Source organism: Papaver somniferum, chromosome 6, assembly GCF_003573695.1.
Source record: "Papaver somniferum cultivar HN1 chromosome 6, ASM357369v1, whole genome shotgun sequence".
In the NCBI taxonomy this organism is placed as follows: domain Eukaryota; kingdom Viridiplantae; phylum Streptophyta; class Magnoliopsida; order Ranunculales; family Papaveraceae; genus Papaver; species Papaver somniferum.
In genome coordinates, this window is record NC_039363.1 from 104905027 (window position 1) to 104924107 (window position 19081).

The 19081-nt window shown below is 37.3% G+C and overlaps 3 protein-coding genes across 3 annotated transcripts; all 3 read left to right on the forward strand.

The window, feature by feature from the left end:
* The first annotated feature begins 1345 nt into the window (after window positions 1-1345).
* On the forward strand, window positions 1346-3765 carry LOC113288695. The gene is made up of 5 exons (XM_026537814.1): window positions 1346-1812; window positions 1952-2033; window positions 2149-2982; window positions 3128-3388; window positions 3507-3765. The coding sequence occupies exons 1-5, from the start codon at window positions 1404-1406 to the stop codon at window positions 3664-3666; spliced, it is 1746 nt and encodes a 581-aa protein (XP_026393599.1). The 5' UTR covers window positions 1346-1403; the 3' UTR covers window positions 3667-3765.
* A 361-nt stretch (window positions 3766-4126) lies between these two features.
* On the forward strand, window positions 4127-7964 carry LOC113288696 (chaperone protein dnaJ 10-like). The gene is made up of 10 exons (XM_026537815.1): window positions 4127-4398; window positions 4910-5011; window positions 5224-5283; window positions 5611-5693; window positions 6030-6183; window positions 6293-6422; window positions 6813-6971; window positions 7088-7260; window positions 7367-7447; window positions 7607-7964. Exons 2-10 carry the CDS (start codon window positions 4925-4927, stop codon window positions 7694-7696), a joined length of 1017 nt encoding a protein of 338 aa, XP_026393600.1. The 5' UTR covers window positions 4127-4398; window positions 4910-4924; the 3' UTR covers window positions 7697-7964.
* Window positions 7965-8883: 919 nt separating this feature from the next.
* On the forward strand, window positions 8884-10066 carry LOC113288697 (dehydrin DHN1-like). The gene is made up of 2 exons (XM_026537816.1): window positions 8884-9508; window positions 9621-10066. Exons 1-2 carry the CDS (start codon window positions 8996-8998, stop codon window positions 9864-9866), a joined length of 759 nt encoding a protein of 252 aa, XP_026393601.1. The 5' UTR covers window positions 8884-8995; the 3' UTR covers window positions 9867-10066.
* The last annotated feature ends 9015 nt before the right edge of the window (window positions 10067-19081 follow it).

Here is a 19081-nt window from a genome sequence, read left to right on the forward strand (position 1 = left end):
TCTTCTTCACCACCTTCCTTGCCACCACCTTCCTCATCACTTTCACTCTCATCACTTTCTTCTTCACCACCTTCCTTGCCACCACCTTCCTCATCACCCTTTTCTTCTTCAATTTCTCTATCATCATCTTCTTGTTCAGTAGGTGTTTCGGAATCCGATTCTTCATGTGTTGGTTGCTCCGCTTGAGGTGGTGGGTCATCGATAATGATCCTTTTGGCTTTACTCCCCGTGCCCCTTGGGTTTCGGTGGGAAGCATTCAAATTTTTATCGTCTTTTCGACGAGGTCCCAAAGGCTTAGGAGTAGCAAGGTCATATTTCCGCTTATATTTCTTTTCAGCTTGATTTTTTTGCCTGTAGAATACGGATTTAAGCGACAAAAAATAATGGAGTGGAATGCATTTTTAAAGTCAAGGTACATAATCGGTTTACTCAATATACATATAAAATCCGATTCCTAACATAATAAAATTCACAATCGGATTTTATGAAGTGCTAATGTAAACCGATTCCAGAAATCGGTTTACTCGATATACATATAAAGTCCGATTCCAAACTACACAATCGGTTTTTTGTGAAGACATATGTAATCCGATTCCAACAAAATAAAGATCCAGGATTATTGGCTACAACAATCGGGCTATTTATACACTAACGTTCCCTGATTCCATTTCACATGCAGAACAATCGGTTTATAAGTTTAAGAACATAACCCGTTTCTAACAAGCATCGGGTTACTTCGACATTAACGTAACTCGATTCCGTGAACACTGAAATTTTTTGATTTCAAAATTCTCGATTTCTAACCTATTGCATGTTACTAAAACCTAGTTTAGAGGATTGGGTTGATATAAAAGTACCTGATTCGACCCATTTCCTCCTCTTTTGCGATACGAGACGCTTCGGCTTCCTCGTGAACTTCCTTCGTTTTCTTTCGAATCGTTTCATCAATTCCGGGATCGTTATCACTAGAATAATTCATGTTAGTAGGATGCTTCATTCTTGATGATTTAGGCATTTTATAGAAGGAACAAAACGATTAATCGTTTTTGGATCTCGATCATCAACGATTTTTGGTTTCAAAAAAATGAAAAAAGAGGGAGTAGAGGAGATGAAGAATCGGTTTTTAGGTTATAAATGAAAACTGATTTTAGTTAGTTAGGTTTATTATTAAGAATTCATGGTGGTAATTTAGTAATATTAATATATTTTTTGAGGATAATTTTGGTAGTTTCCATAAATTTAGACGCCCCTTGTCATTGTGTATTAAGTAGACGAAGAAATCTATAGGCCCCAATTTAGCCGGGCAAATAAAGTGTCCGTAAATATTAGGTTTCTTTCTTGCCCAACTCTTTAACTCCTAAACCCTGGTAGCAATTAGGCGGGAGAGACCAAAAAATAGGAAGATGTCTCAGCTCCAAAACCCTAGAAAATGGAGATACACATGGGAAACCCTATCTCATCTCTCAACTCTGAAATTATTTCTCTTCAATCCTGATGTTAAACCTGCAACTCAATGTAAAACCCTAAAAATTGATCCCAGATTCGAGGAATCTTTACTTCTTGTTACTTGGGAGGAAATTCAAGGTGAGGGTTTTGTTGGTAACTCACTTAGGGTTCCTATTCCTAAGGTTTTGATTCAAGTTGATTCTCCACTGGATTTTAAAGCAACTGAGGATCATATTGAGGTTAAACTGGTATTGGTTCTTCCTGTTGATCATCCTTTTGTTGCAAATTTTAATTCGGTTTTGAATTTGTCTGATGAGGATTCTGCTGAGGTTTCGGATTCTTTTCAGCCCCTTTCAATTGATTCTGGTAAGTAAAAAAACCACATTTTCCCCTTAATACTCTTCATTAATTGTATGTCTTGAATTTGTTTGGTTTCTCTTATTGATTTTGTCAATGTTTGGGTGTAATCATACTTAAGTGCTGAATTTGTGATGCATTGGTACAGACATAAAACACCTGTTGTCTGGGAGTGAAGTGGATTTTTATTGCAAGAATTGCTCATATAGGTTGACCAAAACACCTCTCAGGTAGTCAGATGTTTTTGATATTTCTCGAAATAATCCTTAGGTGTTCACTGTGTGCTTCTCTTAGTTATACTTGATTGCGTGTATGTATTCACGGAAGTTTGTATTTTTTGTTCAGATCTTTTGTGGAAATGCCATCATTTGATTGGCGTGAGGTAGCTGATAATTGGTTTGGGACCTGTTGTTGTTCATTTGGAGGTATAAGTGAGATACTGGTTAAAAAGTATGCCAACTCTTGTTCATCTGTAAAGGGTACATGCTTATATGATGCAACTTGTGTGGTTGTCAGCAAAGATGACATTTCGGGATATGTATTTCCCGATTCCTTGGAGGGAATTGAAAAATATGTCCAAGAATCTGGTCTTGCCAGTGAAGAATGTGTGACGGGGTCTGGTATAGATCCTCAGAACGACCGTTCAGAAGGCTTAAGTTGTGGGACTGATGGAACAGCTAATGGTGATGACAAACCTAGCTGCATACCTACGGTTTCCATCCTAGATGATGAAGTTAATGGAAGACATAGTATCCTGCATGCCTCACTTTGCACATCTCTGTCAGGTTTAGATTTATCTGAAAATGTGGTGAATAGAGATGGATCTTCTACAAATGACCATAGCCATTGTTGTATGGAGAAGACAAGTTTCATTCGAAGCCTTGAAGATTGTATGGAGAAGACAAGCTCTGAGAATCAAGAACTTACAAATAATTTTAAGCTCCTAAGAGATCAAAGATCTGTCCTTAATGGGTCTCTTGGAAATGGTTTCATGGTTAGAACCTCTAACCTTTCGAAAAATGTTGAATGGATAGAATTCCCTTGCAGTCAGTGTTCTCACATTGTTGGAGCGTATCCATCAATGCATAATGGGCATGCACCACTGGATGGCGGTGTTCGGTTTTTCAAATGTTACATTTCCTCAAATTTACCTGCCGGTAGAATAGGAGATGTATTCAGGTAGGATTTAACTGATTACTTTTTGTATTCTAACTTGTTTTCTTTTGCAACGGATAACCTTCTGAAGCATTTACTTTAACTTTATAGAGCTCACACTGTTGTGTTTTCTTAAGCTGACCTACAAATTGGTTTATCCTCTAAACAGGAAGCATTCCCTAGAAAGAATGTTCGCAAATCAATTGATAGAAAGTGCAAATGAGGAATTATCATTCCGAACTGTAGTGAGGGATCTTAAAACCAACTCTGCTATGCTCCAAATTGTTCTCCTAAATACAAATGCCTGGTGCTGTAGTGGTTTTTGTGTGGAAACAGGGGGTGCTACTGGACCTATTTCAAAGAAAAATTTGCAGGCTGTCGTTAAGGTGCTATTTTCAGATGGACGCAACACCACTGAAGCTCAATCAAGGTAAACTTTAACTTGAATTGCACCATGTGGAAGTTCTTTTAGAACAGATATATACTCTGATTCTTATCTTTTTCTTTGTTTTCTTGGTTCTGGCTAATGCTGCATTATTACGTTGCAGGATGCTGGAGGAGTGGGTAACCAAGAAACAAGCCCATGAGGTTTACATGTTGACTCATCAGATAGAAGAATTAAGTGAATCCTTAAGATCAGCACAGGGCAGAATTCCCTTTTCATGCTCTTTTATGCCAGGGTTGACTCTCTCATCCCTGGAAAGGTGATATTTATCTGTAACTTCAGAGAAGTGTGGCTATACCCATACTTCTAAACGAAGCCCTGATCAATGAGTGCATTCTAGAAGATAGAAAAACTAAAAAAAAAAACCATTTTTTCAATGGTTTTTTTTTTTTTTTTTCTTTCTTGTTTGAATCCATACAAGGTTGAAAAAATTCTGTTGTTTCTCCAATTTACATGTTGAAAAAATTTGTTTACTTTCTTTCCTGAATTACCAAATTTAAGCATAATCAATGTCTCATTACCATGTTGAATGCGACTAGTCTCATACTCTCAATTCTTAATGAACGGACGGGTCGTTGGGTAGCCCATAGACCTTACCCGAGCTGATGGGTAAATATTAGTAGTGTCTTTGCAGTTTCCAACCTGCCTCGATGCTCAATGAAATTTGAAACCAGATCTTGGAATTTCCCTTTAATCAATCAATCGTCTAGTAGACCATTATTCTCATAAATGATCATCAACATATTTATTACCTTAAACCCACCACTAAGTTAGCTCAACGTGGGGCCACTGTGGGGACGACGTGAGATGTGAGATAACTATTGGTCGGGAATCCCAAATGCTTTGCTTTTCTTCATATTCCCTTTAGATATTGATATTTTAGTAGATATATTGGCGCAACATTGGTTTTTACTCCGGAGCACACCCATCAAACAGATCTTTCTTTTTTGTGTAATCTCATCTGGCTGGGACATAACCCCGAGACTGCTTGAACTGTAAGCCCCCCTTCACTCCCTTTCTCTCAGAATCTCGTCATGTTTTGGGTTAATTTGTTGAGTATAGGATGATGGGTTTCCTTTCCTTTTAATTCTATCCTTTATAGATTTAATGAGTAGTTTTACTTCCTTGTTTTGAATTCAATTTTTGTTTTTGTTCTATCTCTAGTGATTGTGTTCTGTCAAATCCAAAGACTTCATTTAAAATTGAATTGAGTTTAACGCTGGTCTCACAAGGTTGGATTGTTGGATGGTTAATTATGCTAGAATAGAATGGTTATTGGATATTATGACATTTTAATTTTACAATGGGAATGTTGCTTTCTGTGGATTCTTCAATTTGGATTTATAAGTCTGAATTTACTTGTGAATTTGATGATAGTGAAGTTGATTTCTACACTGTTTACAGTGAATATTAGAGCTGTTTGGTTTGTTTGCTCTTTTTGCAAGCCATAAACATGTTCATTTATGCTGTAGTCCTTTTAATCAACCTCCAGTTTATATCTTGTAGCTCCATTTTCTAGCCATGGTGAAAGAGACTGAGTATTATGAAATCTTGGGTGTCAATGTGGATGCAACTCCAGCTGAAATCAAGAAGGCTTACTATGTTAAGGTAAAAGCTACTGTATCTCAAACTTGTATTGTTACCTTAAGCACAGATCTTATTTGCACTTACAAGCATGGAATGTCATTACTCCGCCAACCCTTACTAGCAATAATGTGAACAAAAAAGTAAAGACAGATCAAATTCACGTTTTCGTGTTTGGGTATTTGTATGTGAAGAGAAGAACTCATACTTTGTAATTTAATGTATTTCTTGTGCAGGCAAGGCTGGTGCACCCAGATAAAAACCCTGGAGATCCTAAAGCAGCTCAAAATTTTCAGGTTGGTTCTTGGTTAAAACTAAGGTGTACTTGTAGCAGTAAGACCAAATTGACCAATAGCTTCTATTTGGGACATATCATTCTTTGCGGTTCATAAGATTGTACGTTCTAATGGTAGTTTAAGTCTTTGTAGTTCGTATGCCTGAACAGGCTTCATCTCATTCTCTCCCTGTCTTGAGTTCAAAGATTCAATTAGTGTATCGTGCCCACTGAATAAGTTACTCAGAGATTCATATAATCAGCAAATTCCAACATCTCTTTTCACAAGCTCTCCTCTCGCCTTTCTAGCTCTGACATTGCCGTAATGCTGTTTAATATATGTATGAAGGTACTTGGTGAGGCTTATCAAGTACTAAGTGACCCTGCGAAGCGTAAAGACTATGATCAGAATGGAAAGGCAGGTCTATCTCAGTAAGTTTTAACCCAAACTGATTTGATGTTTCAGAAAGTATATGGGGTTCACTGTAAGAAACTATGCTTTAATCTATTCACTGTGATGTGAAAACATTTGTTTTATAAGAATATCTTATTTGTTTTACTATAACATTGTATTTCAGAAACTAGTTTAGTAAATTAGGAGCGTAGTCGCCTGTACAAGTCATAACCTTGAAAGAATACTCGACTAGCTCTATAACTATCTTCTTGTCTTCCTATTTTCAGTTTTCTCACGTTTCTTTAACTTCACATCGCTTGGGGGAAGAGAAAGAGTTAACTTTTGATTGTCGTCCTTTCTATTTTGAATTTCAGTGATTCGATGATGGATCCTGCTACACTGTTTGGTATGCTTTTCGGGAGTGAGTTTTTTGATGATTATGTAGGGCAACTTGCCTTGGCTACTGTGGCATCCGTGGAACTTGAAGAAGACTCACAAATCCCGGAATTTCGTAGGCAGAGAATTCAGGTCAGAGTGAGAGTACCCGCTCACTAGAGTTTTTTTTCGATAGTTTCTTTAACACTTTTACTACTTTCACATATCTTCCATATTAAATGTCATCATTTCTGAGTCTCAGGAGATTCAAAAAGAGAGAGAAGAAAAATTGATAAAACTTCTGATAGATCGTCTTCAACCATTTGTCGAAGGTCGAAAGGAAGAATTTGTAAGTTGGGGAAACTCAGAAGCCCGCCGTCTGTCACAAGCTGGTAATTTTCTCCATTATCTTATTTCTTAATCAAACTTAACTTGTACAAAGAATGTAAAATGAAGTTTCCTGCCCAAACACTTAACAGAAATATTAGCTCCCACAGCTTCCCACCAACCGATATTCAGCTGGTACCAGAACCAGTATCTCTTTCACTGTAGAAAAAGGTTTTTACCCGTGTGGACCGATTTAGTCGGGCTATCTGGAAATGATAAGTTAATCTTGTTCCGTCACTGTTAATGTGCTGACTTCTGCAAATTGAATCCATAAGGAAAATTAGTTCCCTGTGACTCTGATGTGCTCATGTTGCTGATAAACCCTGAACTGTTCTGTTTGTGATCTTTCCTCAGAGTGAACTTCTTAAGGATTTCATCTTTTTCTAAAATTTCAGCTTTCGGTGAGGCTATGCTTCATACAATTGGATATATTTATACAAGGCAGGGTGCAAGAGAACTTGGAAAGAAGAGACGTCTTATGGGGGTACCATTTATAGCAGAGTGGGTACGAGACAAAGGTCACAATATAAAATCGCAAGTAACAGCAGCTTCAGGTGAGATTACACCAACAGCGGTAGTCTATGGAAGAGAAATAGATCCTTCCCAGTCTGTTTGTTAGCTTGCCAAGTTGCTAATACATCTACTGTTGCGTTGTAATCTTTTTGTATAGGTGCCGTGGCATTAATTCAAATCCAGGAAGGCATGAAGAAGTTGGATCAGACTGAGAACAGAGAAGAGAGCTTAATCAAACATCTTGAAGGAAAAAAGGATGAAATGGTTAATTCTCTCTGGAAGATCAATGTGGTTGACATTGAGTCAACTCTCTCACGTGTTTGCCAAACAGTAAGTTTGTTAATCATTCTCCCGATTCTTGGAATACACTGTTGTGCTAAATATTCATACCGAGGAGTTGAGGACATGACTGTTAGGTGGTATCCTTCTGTTTCAGGTTTTGAAGGATCCTAGTGTCTCAAAGGACATGCTCAGGCTGCGAGCGAAAGGATTGAAAAAGCTTGGTGCAATTTTCCAGGCAAGTGTTTGTTGTGTACTCTTGTTTTCGCAATTGTGTCATTTCTTTTTCTCACATGTTACAACCATTCTTACTATAGCTAGTCTCTACTTTATTTCTGTTACTTTTGCTTATGTGGATGTAAACTAAGTTCTCTTAACTGCTTTCAACTATTCTCAGGGTGCAAAGGTTCTTTATAGAAGAGAAAACAGCCTCCGCTACGAGGACGCTGTGAAGGCAAATTCTGCATCACCAGCAGAAACATCATGATAAAGTTTAGTATCCTGGGTCTGTATTATCATAGTGGATATGAGTTCATTCTTGATATTGTGTTTGCTCAGCTTTTCGGTGAACCCTTTATTACTGTATGGTGCCTAGGGAATCAACTATACTTGGTGTTATCCATTGTAGCTATTCAACAGATGGACCCTTCACTCACATAAGTTTATGATCATTGGTTGCTTGTTTATTCTTTTACCATACTGTTGAATTCGCTATAATACGATTAAATCTAAGGAGTAATAATCTTTTAGATCAATGGAGACCTCTTACCAGGCTGCATAAAAATGAAATCAGCTACGTCCTAAATATACATGCCTGCAGGTACTATTACAACTCGACTGTACAGAGTCATGGATCCTTTAAACCGTTGTTTTGCAGCATGGGTATCTCACTTTGGAAAGTTCATATTACGACTTTTACACTCTAGAACACTACACATTTTTAATTTGTTTAGAAGCAGAAGAGAAACAGCCAATCAATTGGAAAAGTAGGAACCATAATTTTTACTGCACTTACTTTAGGTCGGCAATGTTATTTCTATGTGGCTGATGCATAATCTCACAGACACTGTAGATGATAGAGCATTTTAATCTCCTGATCAATTTTTTGAAGTTCTACTCAAGTTGGTACTCGCAAAACAAAAATGAAAGATGCAGAGTTATTGAGGGCCTATCCTATCAAGTTTTGGTTTTCTCACAAGACCACCCCACCCCAACCTAGACAATTCACTGCGAGTGCCGCGGACGACATATTATGCGAACAGCACTGCACTTCAGGGCCACTTCGAGGTACCAACAAGTTATGCATCACTTGTTTAAACCACCGAATACACCAACCTCCTGAGCAAATCCAAAACCCTGACTATTTTGTCATATACGCGGCTAGCTGTCCAAAAACTTTAATCTGCTTATATCCATTTCACCTAAAGCAATAATTATTTATGGGATATTTATCTCAAAACATTATCGTTTAATTAACTTGGCCGACTTCCTCTATCATCTAAACGTGTCACTCTAGCTATTTGCCACGTTGACATCAAACCTCAACGTGGCAGGACACTTAAGCCAAGTGATTTCATATTGTACACGCGTTAGTATCGCACTTAGCACCTCACTTCTCTTTCGTTTATATAAACACATCCCTTCACTCTTCTAAATCACTAAACATCCATCATATCTACATTCCTATACAAGTTTCAATTCAATCTTCTGCAAAAATTCTGAAAGAAACTAGTTTTTGTTTGTGTTGATATAGAAGCGACTGGTGTTGTTTTCCGTAGCATAAATAATGTCTGATTACTACAGAGACGAGTTTGGTAACCCAATTCAGCCTACTGATGAATACGGCAACCCACTTCGGACGACAGATGAATATGGAAACCCCATTTCTCACACTACTGGTGCTGGTTATGGATCCACAACCGGGACAGGTCTAGGATCTACTGGTGCTACTTATGATTCCACAACCGGGACTGGTGCTTATGGTAGCACAACAACTGGTACTGGTGTTGGAGGAGGTACTCATGGTGGTTATGACACCACAACTGCCTCAGGTATGGGCACTACTGGTGCTTATGATACCACAACTGGGTCAGGTTTGGGTACTACTGGTGCTTATGAAACCACAGGGTCGGGTCTTGGAGGTACTCATGGGACTGGAGTAGGGACTCATCACGATGAGCAACGTGGAGTTACTGGCAAGCTCGGAGATAAACTTGGCATTACTGGTCATCATGATGAGCAACACCAAGGACATGGTGGTGGCGTGCTTCATCGCTCTGGCAGCTCCAGTTCTAGCTCTGTAAGTTTGACACAAGTGCATCTGTAGGCAATTAATTATAAAATCAGTATGGCCCCTTGGAAATTGTTTTTCTCTTTGCTTTTTCTAACATTTATATTCATTTGCCATGCAGTCAGAGGATGATGGGCAAGGAGGTAGGAGGAAGAAGAAGGGATTGAAGGAAAAAATCAAGGAAAAATTGCCTGGTCATAAAAAGACTGATGAACAAACAATCACCACCACCACTGGCACCACTGGGTATGGAGGGACTACTACCACCACCCCTGGCACAACTGGGCATACTGGTCAGACCGGACAGCATCACGAGAAGAAGACTATAATGGAGAAGATCAAGGAGAAGATGCCTGGACATCACTAGATTTTACTTGGCTGTATTTTTCTTTTGTTTGCGTCTATTTGCTAGGCTGGTGTGATTGGGTTTTAGTTCTGTTGTTGGAGTCAAATGTGGCCTTATGTTAGGGCGAAGTAAATAAGAAGCTGCTCGTGTTGTTGTGTGTACTGTGTTTTACTGTGTTGCCTTCGTGTCTATGAAATTATGTAATGTTTAAGCGTTTGCATCCGAAACGTTTTGGATTTTCCTTGCAAGACGAACACCGGACTGATTGTTGTGTCGTGTCTGGTTTTGACCAGGTAATGAATTTTTGGCCTCGACCCATTTTCAGTCTTTCAACTGCAGAGCCCAGTTACGCTGTATCAATGCAGTTTTATATTTATCGTCAGTAGTTGACTTGATGATCATCATAGTATGCACAAAGCCATAATAATTAAAATCAGTACTATTGCCTCATAGGCAAGCTCCTGCGAGGCTTCCCCTGTTATTCTGAAGTCTAGAGATGTAAACCCCATTTGAGCAGAAAATGTCTATGATCAAACTATAGTTTTATCCTATAAATACATTTGTTGTTTTGTGATGAAACCTATTAAATAGTAGTCGTGGCAAAAACAAGTTCTCTTTGTTCCTCACCTCTTTTTCTTGGATTCATTTTCGTTCTGATCGTTCTGAGTTCTCGGTAAGCTGTTTAATCTTTAAGTTTTTCCTGTTTCTGTTGAGCATTTGTTTTATGGTCCCGTACCATTTTGTTTGTAGTCATCTTCCTTTCCTTTTTATGTTACAGAGGAGTGGATGGCCAATGTCATGATCTGTGGGACAACGACTCTTGTGAGCGTTGTGATACCGTATGTACAGACAAATACGGATATTTGGGTGCTGTGATTTCCACTTGCGACTACAAATTTATGACTGGTGATACGTGCATCTGTTGCATTGCATGATAAAAATCATGGTATTTGATCAAGGCATCACTAGCAAATCAAACTTCTGATCACCTGTCAGCGGCCATCTGGGGATCATGAAGGGCTAGACATGCAACTACAAATAAGACCAAAAAAATAAAACAATAGTGTTGACTTTATTTCAATTGTTGTTAGCGTTGTTCTTTCTTCAGTAAGCATCATGGTGATGCCAATTCGCTTGCAGTGATGTTATTTATGAGTGATTTTGAATTTGGTTATCCAACTGCAGTTCAATTTCAAATCTAACCACATATCTAACAACAATTTCTAGAGAAACCCGGGAAAATTATAACAAGCTCTTTCTTTATGTATAACCTGGAATGTATCGCACATTCACTAATATAACCAGAGCTCAAAATTTTCAGCTGACTTAACTCAAACTAATCTAAACATTTCAAATAATCATCCCACTGGTACTATGAAAAATCTTAAGTGGAAAGTATCTATGAAAGATGAATACACGGCTTTAATGAATGGTACACGGGAATATGTAGCTCCTGAAACTCGTATGAATATTTTAGGTTCTAAATGGGTATATAAGATCAAACAAAAGTCTGATGGTACTATTGACAGATACAAATCTAGATTAGTTGTAAAGAGATATAATCAACATGATGGCATTGATTTTAATGAAACCTTCAATCCAGTAGTTACGTTTATTACTATTAGGGTTTGTTTAGCTATAACTGGCCGGACAGTTAGATGTAAGTAATGTTTTTCTGCATGGATATTTAGATGAGAATGTTTATATGTCACGCCACAAGGTTTTGTCCATCCAGATTATCCTTCAAACTATATGCTTTCCACCTTAGGAAAACTTTGTATGGCTTGAAACAAGCTCCTAGAGCTTGGTTTCACAGGTTTTGTTCCTTTCCTTCTTTTGGTTTCAAGAAGACAATTTCAGATAATTATATGTTTGTGCTTTCTTTTTCAAAGGGTATACATGTTCTGCTCCTGTATGTAGATGATATCTTCTTAACTGGTTCTTCTAATGTTATGATTGATGGTCTTATTATTTCCTTAAAGAAAGAATTTGCAATGAATGAGTTGGAGCAATTAGGTTATTTTCTTGGTATTGAAGTTGTTAGGATTCCAGTTCTATTATATTGACACAAAAGAAATATACTTTAGAATTGTTAGATAAAGCAAACATGATTGACTACAAACCATGTGATACTCTTGTTTCAAAACCCCCAAGAGTCTCAATTCTTGATGGTGATGTGTTAGACAATCCCAGTGAATACAGGCTATTGTAGGAAGTTTTACAATATTTGACAGTTACAAGACCTGATATTTTCTCTGCTGTGAATTATGTTTCACAGTTTATGCATTCTCCAACTGACATTTATTTACAAGACCTGATATTTTTTTTGCTGTGAATTAAGTTTATGCATTCTCCAACTGACATTTATTTACAATTAGCTAAAAGAATATTAAGATATTTGAAAGGTACTATTGGATTGTGAATTACTTTGAAAAAGGATAGTGTGAAGTTTTTATATGTTGTTGTTGCTGAGTTAAAAAGGATAGCTGCTTTGTTGTCTGAGTTACATATTATTTTTTCATCTTTTGTTTTACTTCTGTGTAATAATACTAGCGCTTTGGTTTTAGCATCTAATCCTATTTTTCATGCTAGGACAAATCACATAGAGATTCAGTACCATACCGTCAAAGAACTGGTGGAGATGGTTTTCTAGAACTTCAATGTATTTCAAGTGAAGATTAATTAGAAGATGTATTCACAAAGGATTTATGTCTTCCTTTTTCTTTTTTTTTTTGATAAACAAGAGAAAAAGCTATTACATATTAGCAGCTAACTCCAGTTCATCCAACCAGAAATTATGACTTGTTTGTAAGTAGCCCAGTCTGGCTAGACTTACCATTTCTCTAGATTGTTCGTAATTTAAATCAGTACAAAATATTAAGTCAAAATTACATGTATACTCAAGAATTGAGTCAACGGTGTCATTTGCTAACCAAGATGTGTTTTCTTTTTTCATTGTTTAGCGTTCTTGTCAGCTTCTTATTAGCACCCTTCAAATTGATGCTTTGTACTTCAAAAGATTGGCCCATTGAAGAGATTTCAATGCTACTAGAATGTCTCCCTGGTCCTTTGAGTGGACTCTTGTGTCAAAAAACCTTCTTCCAATGGGGATACCTGTCGAAGAAGAAATGTATAATCTAATCCCAGTAAGTTCAGTGACTCTATCATATTTAGAGTAGTAAGAGAAGTTTATACGATTGTTGTTGTCTTCATAACTGTGTGTTAGTACAATTCCTAGTTGATGGAGTGGTTTTAATGCATGTTAAGAAGAAATCCAAGTGTTCAACGATCTGTCTTCCAATGTGAATTGGGTTTGGTATCTTGCGCTGGAAAACTGTCTCGCATCTAGTTTTCCGCACAAACCAGCGGATTGTAGCACAAACCTCAGCCCGTTTACCCCAGTTAGTATCAGTGTTGCTTCTTTTGAACCAATTTTTGCACTATTCACTTACGTTGGTAGCGTTTTTGATTGCTCTTTCAAGGTTGATATTGCATCTAGTCCAAACATCTTTGGTAAAAGGACAGTGCATAAAAAGATATTCTCTGGTTTTAGGAGAGTTATTCAGAGCTTACAATAAGGATTAGTGGAATGAATAAAAGTGGATAGACGGTTAATCATAGGGAGGATATCATATTTCAACTTCCAAGCAAAGAAGTTGATTTTGGGTATTATATTCATATTCCAGATTTGGGTTGCATTCTTATACTTCGGCCTACTTTCTTTTTGGGTCAGAATGTTGTACATGGATTTCACAGTGAAGATCCTTTAAGAGTCGTGTTTCCATCCTAGAGTGTCTTTTTTTATTGGCAGTTAATTGAATTTGGATGGCTAGGAGGAAGTTAGAGTTGGAGAGACAGGAGTGAGAAGCATGGATGTTCCAGTTGCCATTAAAAATTAGATCACTCGCTAGATTTGTGAGTTGGAATTGGAGGGATTTAGGGGGGTCAAGGGGTTCATATTGGCCTGGAAGCCATAAATCCTTCCATATATTGATTTCTAAACCATCCCTTACTTCCCAAATACAATGTTGTTGAATCAATTTTATTCCCCCGTGAAACCCTTTCCAGGCCCAAGAAGCAATAGAAGCACAGGAATAGTGGAAAGGACTGGTTTTGGGGAAATATCTTGGTTTCATGGACCTTCCCAAAGAGCGTCTGGCTGGTGGAAAAGTCGCCACCCATTCTTTGCAATCAAGGCCAGATTCCATTGCCTCATATCATTGATTCCATTTCCCCCATTTTCCTTATCAATGCAAAGTCCAGTCCACGCTTTAGGATAGATGAAAAAGCGGGGGTCTTACAACAACAACCAATATTTCGTTTGGCAATCTGAGAGGACTTACTCCAATATACTTTCAAGAGAATCAACTAGACAGTCAGACTTGATCTATAGGAAAGTATATCAAAGAGCGATATCTCTATTTCTCAATTCAGTCCACAATCAAACAAATAATAATTTGCGAGCCCGATTGAATAAGATAAATACTTGAACGGTACCAAAGACCAATGTTCAAGTGTCAATCAATTTATATCAACAACCAAATGTTGGATTATCTAATTGATTGGTCTTAACGCACACATGTGATATTTCTATTATATAACAAAATATAATGTGGAAAAGAAATAACACAGACACCAGAAATTTTGTTAACGAGGAAACCGTAAATGCAGAAAAACCGCGGGACCTAGTCCATCTTTGAACACCATATTGTATTAAGCCGCTACAGACACTAGCCTACTACCAATGAACTTCAGACTGGAATGTGGTTGATCCCTAATCAATCTCACACTGATCAAGGTACAGTTGCGCTCTTTACCTCTCAGAACCCTAGAAGGATTCGACGCACTTGATTCCCTCATGATCTCACCCACAACTAAGAGTTGCTAGGACCCAAAGTCGAAGACTTGATAAACAAATCTGTCTCACACAGAAAAGTCTATTGGAATAGATAAATCTGTCTCCCACAGAAATACCTGTGAGTTTTGTTCAGTCTTTTGATAAATCAAGGTGCACATGAACCAATTGATAAACCAGACTTATATTCCCGAAGAACATCCTAGTATTATCAATCACCTCACAATAATCTTAATCGTATGGAAACGAAACAAGATATTGTGGAATCACAAACGATGAGACGAAGATGTTTGTGAATAATTTTTATCTTGCCTATCGGACATCAATATCGAGCAAATATTTGAGAATATAGTACTCAACACGATAGAACATGGCAATATCAGAACACACAATTACAGAGAAAATAGTTGAGTCTGGCTTCACAATCCCAATGAATTCTCGTTAACCTACAGGGTTTTGTGAAAAACCTAAGGTTAAAGGAGAATTGACTCTAGCTTATGCAACTAGTATCACACAAAAGTGTGGGGATTAGGTTTCCAGTTGCTAAAGTTCTCCTTTATATAGTTTTCAAATAGGGTTTGCAATCTAAGTTACCTTGGTAACAAAGCATTCAATATTCACTGTTAGATGAAAACCTGATTAAACCCAAGATAATATCTTCCAACTATTAGATCGAACTTAGCTTGTTATACAAAAAAGAAATGTACCTTCATTTAGGTTTGAGTAACCGTACCTAAACGTGTACACTAAGTTGGCTCAACAATAGTTAACCGAAGTTAGCCATATGAACACTGACATATCAACCTTGTTCATGTTAACCATAACTACTTCAAATGACTCAAATGAAACTAGTTAAAGAGTTTTTCAATTGTTATATTCTCATAGAAGTATACAAGAACACAATGGAAGCAAAATCGGTTTGATTCACTCGAATCAATTAATGAACATTATATCTACCGTTTGCAAAGATTGCATTCCTTATTATATAAATGTATAGTTCATGTACACAACCCGATTTTAGAACTTTAACCTTCAAGTATGCAAAGGGGTACGCATACTTGAAATACCCGGACTGAGTTTGGGTTTCGCCAGTATGCGAACGGGTACACATACCTCCAATCCCAAAAAAAAAATTCCGACATGAACCTCACGTCTATACGCATACGGGTACGCATACTTAGGTTCCCTGACTTTCCAACCAACAGGTACGCGTACGGGTATGCATACTATGGTTCCCGGACATGGATTACATATATGCAAGAATGCACAACATGTCATAATCCAATAATGGTTAAGTGTTCGAAACTCTTATTTCAATCATTGAAACTTTCTTAGAGGATGAAAATAGCCATTTTCACACACTATTAGCATCAAAGCAATTTTCAAGTTATTGAAATAATCATGACGAAACATTCCAAGTCTACACCAAATGATTGTATCACACAAACCATGTAAGATGTTACTCGGCAATTTTTACATGATCATCTTTTGACTTTCATCAAGAATATAATATGAACTTGTTCGAAGTGAAAGCTTACCAACATAAGCGAGTTAAACTCAACTCGAAATATCAAATGTGCATAGTAGAAAACTATATAGCACTACGACTTATGTCTCAATATAGGAGATAGAGTAGAAATAGACTTTCCAAGTGATAGATGATTTTCAGTCTCCACATACCTTTTGTTGATGAAGTTCCACAAGCTCTCCTTAGTAGTTCTTCGTCTTCAAATGATGAACGCCGTGAAGTCTAATGCTAAACTACACAATCTATCCTAGTTCGAGACATCTATAACTAGACTAGAAATCAAGGATTATGGTTTTGATCACTAACATTGACAAACAAGCTTGAGATACCAATGCTTGCGAGTTCGACCGAACAATGCTCTAACAATAGAAACCTTTGTTATCCTTATATTTTCCCCAGCGGTAAACTCTCATTAGACCACTAGCTTTTTTAACCGTGGAACAAGAAAGGATGAAAGATGACATGGTATAAACAGGAATGGTTTCTAGGACAGTTTTAACCATTATGTTTCTGCCAGGAGGTGAGATATTGATACTTCTCCAACCTTTGAACATGTTTTCCATGCTATCGGTCATTTTAGCTAAGCTTTCGATTTTAGATCTGCTATTGAAAAGCGGAGCTCCTAGATATTTATCATCTAGGGAAATCCTGCTGAGATGAAGAATATTAATGATGTCTTTAGCTAAGGTGTTGGAGGTTTTCGAAAAGAAAATCCCAGACTTGTGGTAGTTGATTAGCTTCCTCGAGGAGATGCCTAAGAGTCTAGGATATTCTTGAGATTTTCGCTTTGAGAGATAGAAGCTTTGCAGAAGATGAGACGGTCGTCTGCAAACAATAAATGACTAATAGAGGGACATTGAGGAGAGATTTTAAACCCAGAGATGAGCTCCTTGGATTCAGCATTTGATAGAGTTCTCGAAAATGACTCCATACAAAGGATGAAAAGATAAGGTGATAAAGGGTCATCCTTCCTCAGACCTCTAGTTAATTTGAAAATTCTATAAGGAATGACATTCAGCATGGTGTCAGTAGAGCTTGTGCTAATGCATTGGTGTATCAGATTACACCAACGAGTGTTGAAGCCCATCTTCTTCAGATTTGAAATAAGAATCGATTATTCTGACTATGTCGAATGCCTTAGCCATGTCGATTTTTTAACCCATGTTGCCAACATTGCTATTTTTCCTTTTCATAACATGAATGATTTCAAGAGCAATAAGGATATTGTTGGAGATTTTCCTTTGGTTAACAAAGGCGTAGTGGTAGGGAGAAATTATATTAGGTAAGAGAGGTTGCATTCTGTTGGGAATAACTTTAAAGATGATCTTATAGACAATATTGCAAAGACGTATGGGCCTATTACAAATTTTTGGGATCAGAGTGATTGTGACCAACGTAGAAAAATGAAGATATAGTATCGCAAATTTCAGTTTTAACCCAATTTTTTTGGAAGAAGCAAGTTGGGAAACCATCCGGTCCCGTTCTAGCATAAGAGGGCATACTAAAAAGGGCCTCATTGATTTCATCCTCACTAGGAAGAGTATCTAATTTGGTATTGTCAGATTCAGAGATAGAGGTAGGAATAAGATTCACATTAGCTTCATCAATTTAAGGATTAGAGGAGGTTAACAGGTCTTCAACTTGGGATGTAAGACAATTACTAAGGAGATTCCTTCCTTCAATCCACTCATTCTCAGAGTTGAAAAGCCCAGTGATGTTGTTTCTTATATTTCTAATGGTGGCATTAGAATGAAAATGGGAGTTGTTCTGGTCTTACTTTTTCTTTACCTTTTATCTTCGGCGATAATTTATGGGATCTATTACACAATTTGGAGTTGTAGTTTCTTAGTTTTTCTATTTGTATTGTTGTTTTGTTTCTTTTCGTTGTCAAACTAAATATGTTTCTTTGTCAGTGTCAGTTTTAATGGGGAGTATTAGACATGGGTTTTAGCTCTTAAATCCCATTTAAATCATTGAAACATGCTTAGAAGATGACAATAGATGTCTCACACAAACTATTAGCTTATAAGCAATTTTCTAGTGATCGAATGATCAATATGAAACATTCTGAGTCTACATCAAATGACTGTCTCACACAAATCATGTAAGATGTTACCAGGTGATTTTCACATGATCATCTTTTGACTTTCATCAAGAATAATGATGAACTTAGTTAAAGCAAAAAAGCTTTCCAACAGATATCTCGAGAAAGATATAAGCGATTGAAACTCAGCTCTAAATATCAAATGTGTATAATGTAAAGTCTATATAGCTATACGACTTTGTCTCAATAAGAGATAGAATAAAATAGACTTCTGAGTGATAGATGAGTTCAACTACAAGATTGAGTAGTTCCACAAGCTCCCTTTAGTAGTTCTTCGTCTTCAATCGATGAACTCCGTGAAGTTTAAAGCTTAACTACACAGTTTATCCTAATCTGAGACATAGCTATAATTAGACTAGAATTCAAGACTTATAGTTTTGGCAACTAAAATTGACAAACAAGCTTGAGATAACAACACTTGTGAATTCGACCGAGTAGTGCTCTCTAACAGAGGGATATTTAGGAGAGATTTTGAACCCAGAGATGAGCCCCCTAGATTAAGTGTTTGACAGAGTTCTCGAAAATGACTCCATATAAAGGATGCAGAGATAGGGTGATAGAGGTTCACCCTGTCTCAGACCTCTAGTTGGTTTAAAAAGTCCACAAGGATTACCATTCAGCATGATGACAACAGAGCTTGTGTTAATGCGTTGGTGTATTAGATTACACCAACGAGTGTTCAAGCCCATCTTCTTCAGAATGGAGATAAGGAACGACCACTCGAATCTGTCCAATTCCTTAGACATGTC

Coding starts and splice junctions, on each gene's coding strand:
- LOC113288695 (XM_026537814.1), top strand. CDS start 1,404: ATGTCTCAGCTCCAAAACCCTAGAAAATGGAGATACACATGGGAAACC. Junction 1,813..1,951: donor GCCCCTTTCAATTGATTCTG/GTAAGTAAAAAA, acceptor GCATTGGTACAG/ACATAAAACACCTGTTGTCT. Junction 3,389..3,506: donor ACCACTGAAGCTCAATCAAG/GTAAACTTTAAC, acceptor ATTACGTTGCAG/GATGCTGGAGGAGTGGGTAA.
- LOC113288696 (XM_026537815.1), top strand. CDS start 4,925: ATGGTGAAAGAGACTGAGTATTATGAAATCTTGGGTGTCAATGTGGAT. Junction 5,012..5,223: donor AGAAGGCTTACTATGTTAAG/GTAAAAGCTACT, acceptor TTTCTTGTGCAG/GCAAGGCTGGTGCACCCAGA. Junction 6,184..6,292: donor TTCGTAGGCAGAGAATTCAG/GTCAGAGTGAGA, acceptor TCTGAGTCTCAG/GAGATTCAAAAAGAGAGAGA.
- LOC113288697 (XM_026537816.1), top strand. CDS start 8,996: ATGTCTGATTACTACAGAGACGAGTTTGGTAACCCAATTCAGCCTACT. Junction 9,509..9,620: donor GCAGCTCCAGTTCTAGCTCT/GTAAGTTTGACA, acceptor TTTGCCATGCAG/TCAGAGGATGATGGGCAAGG.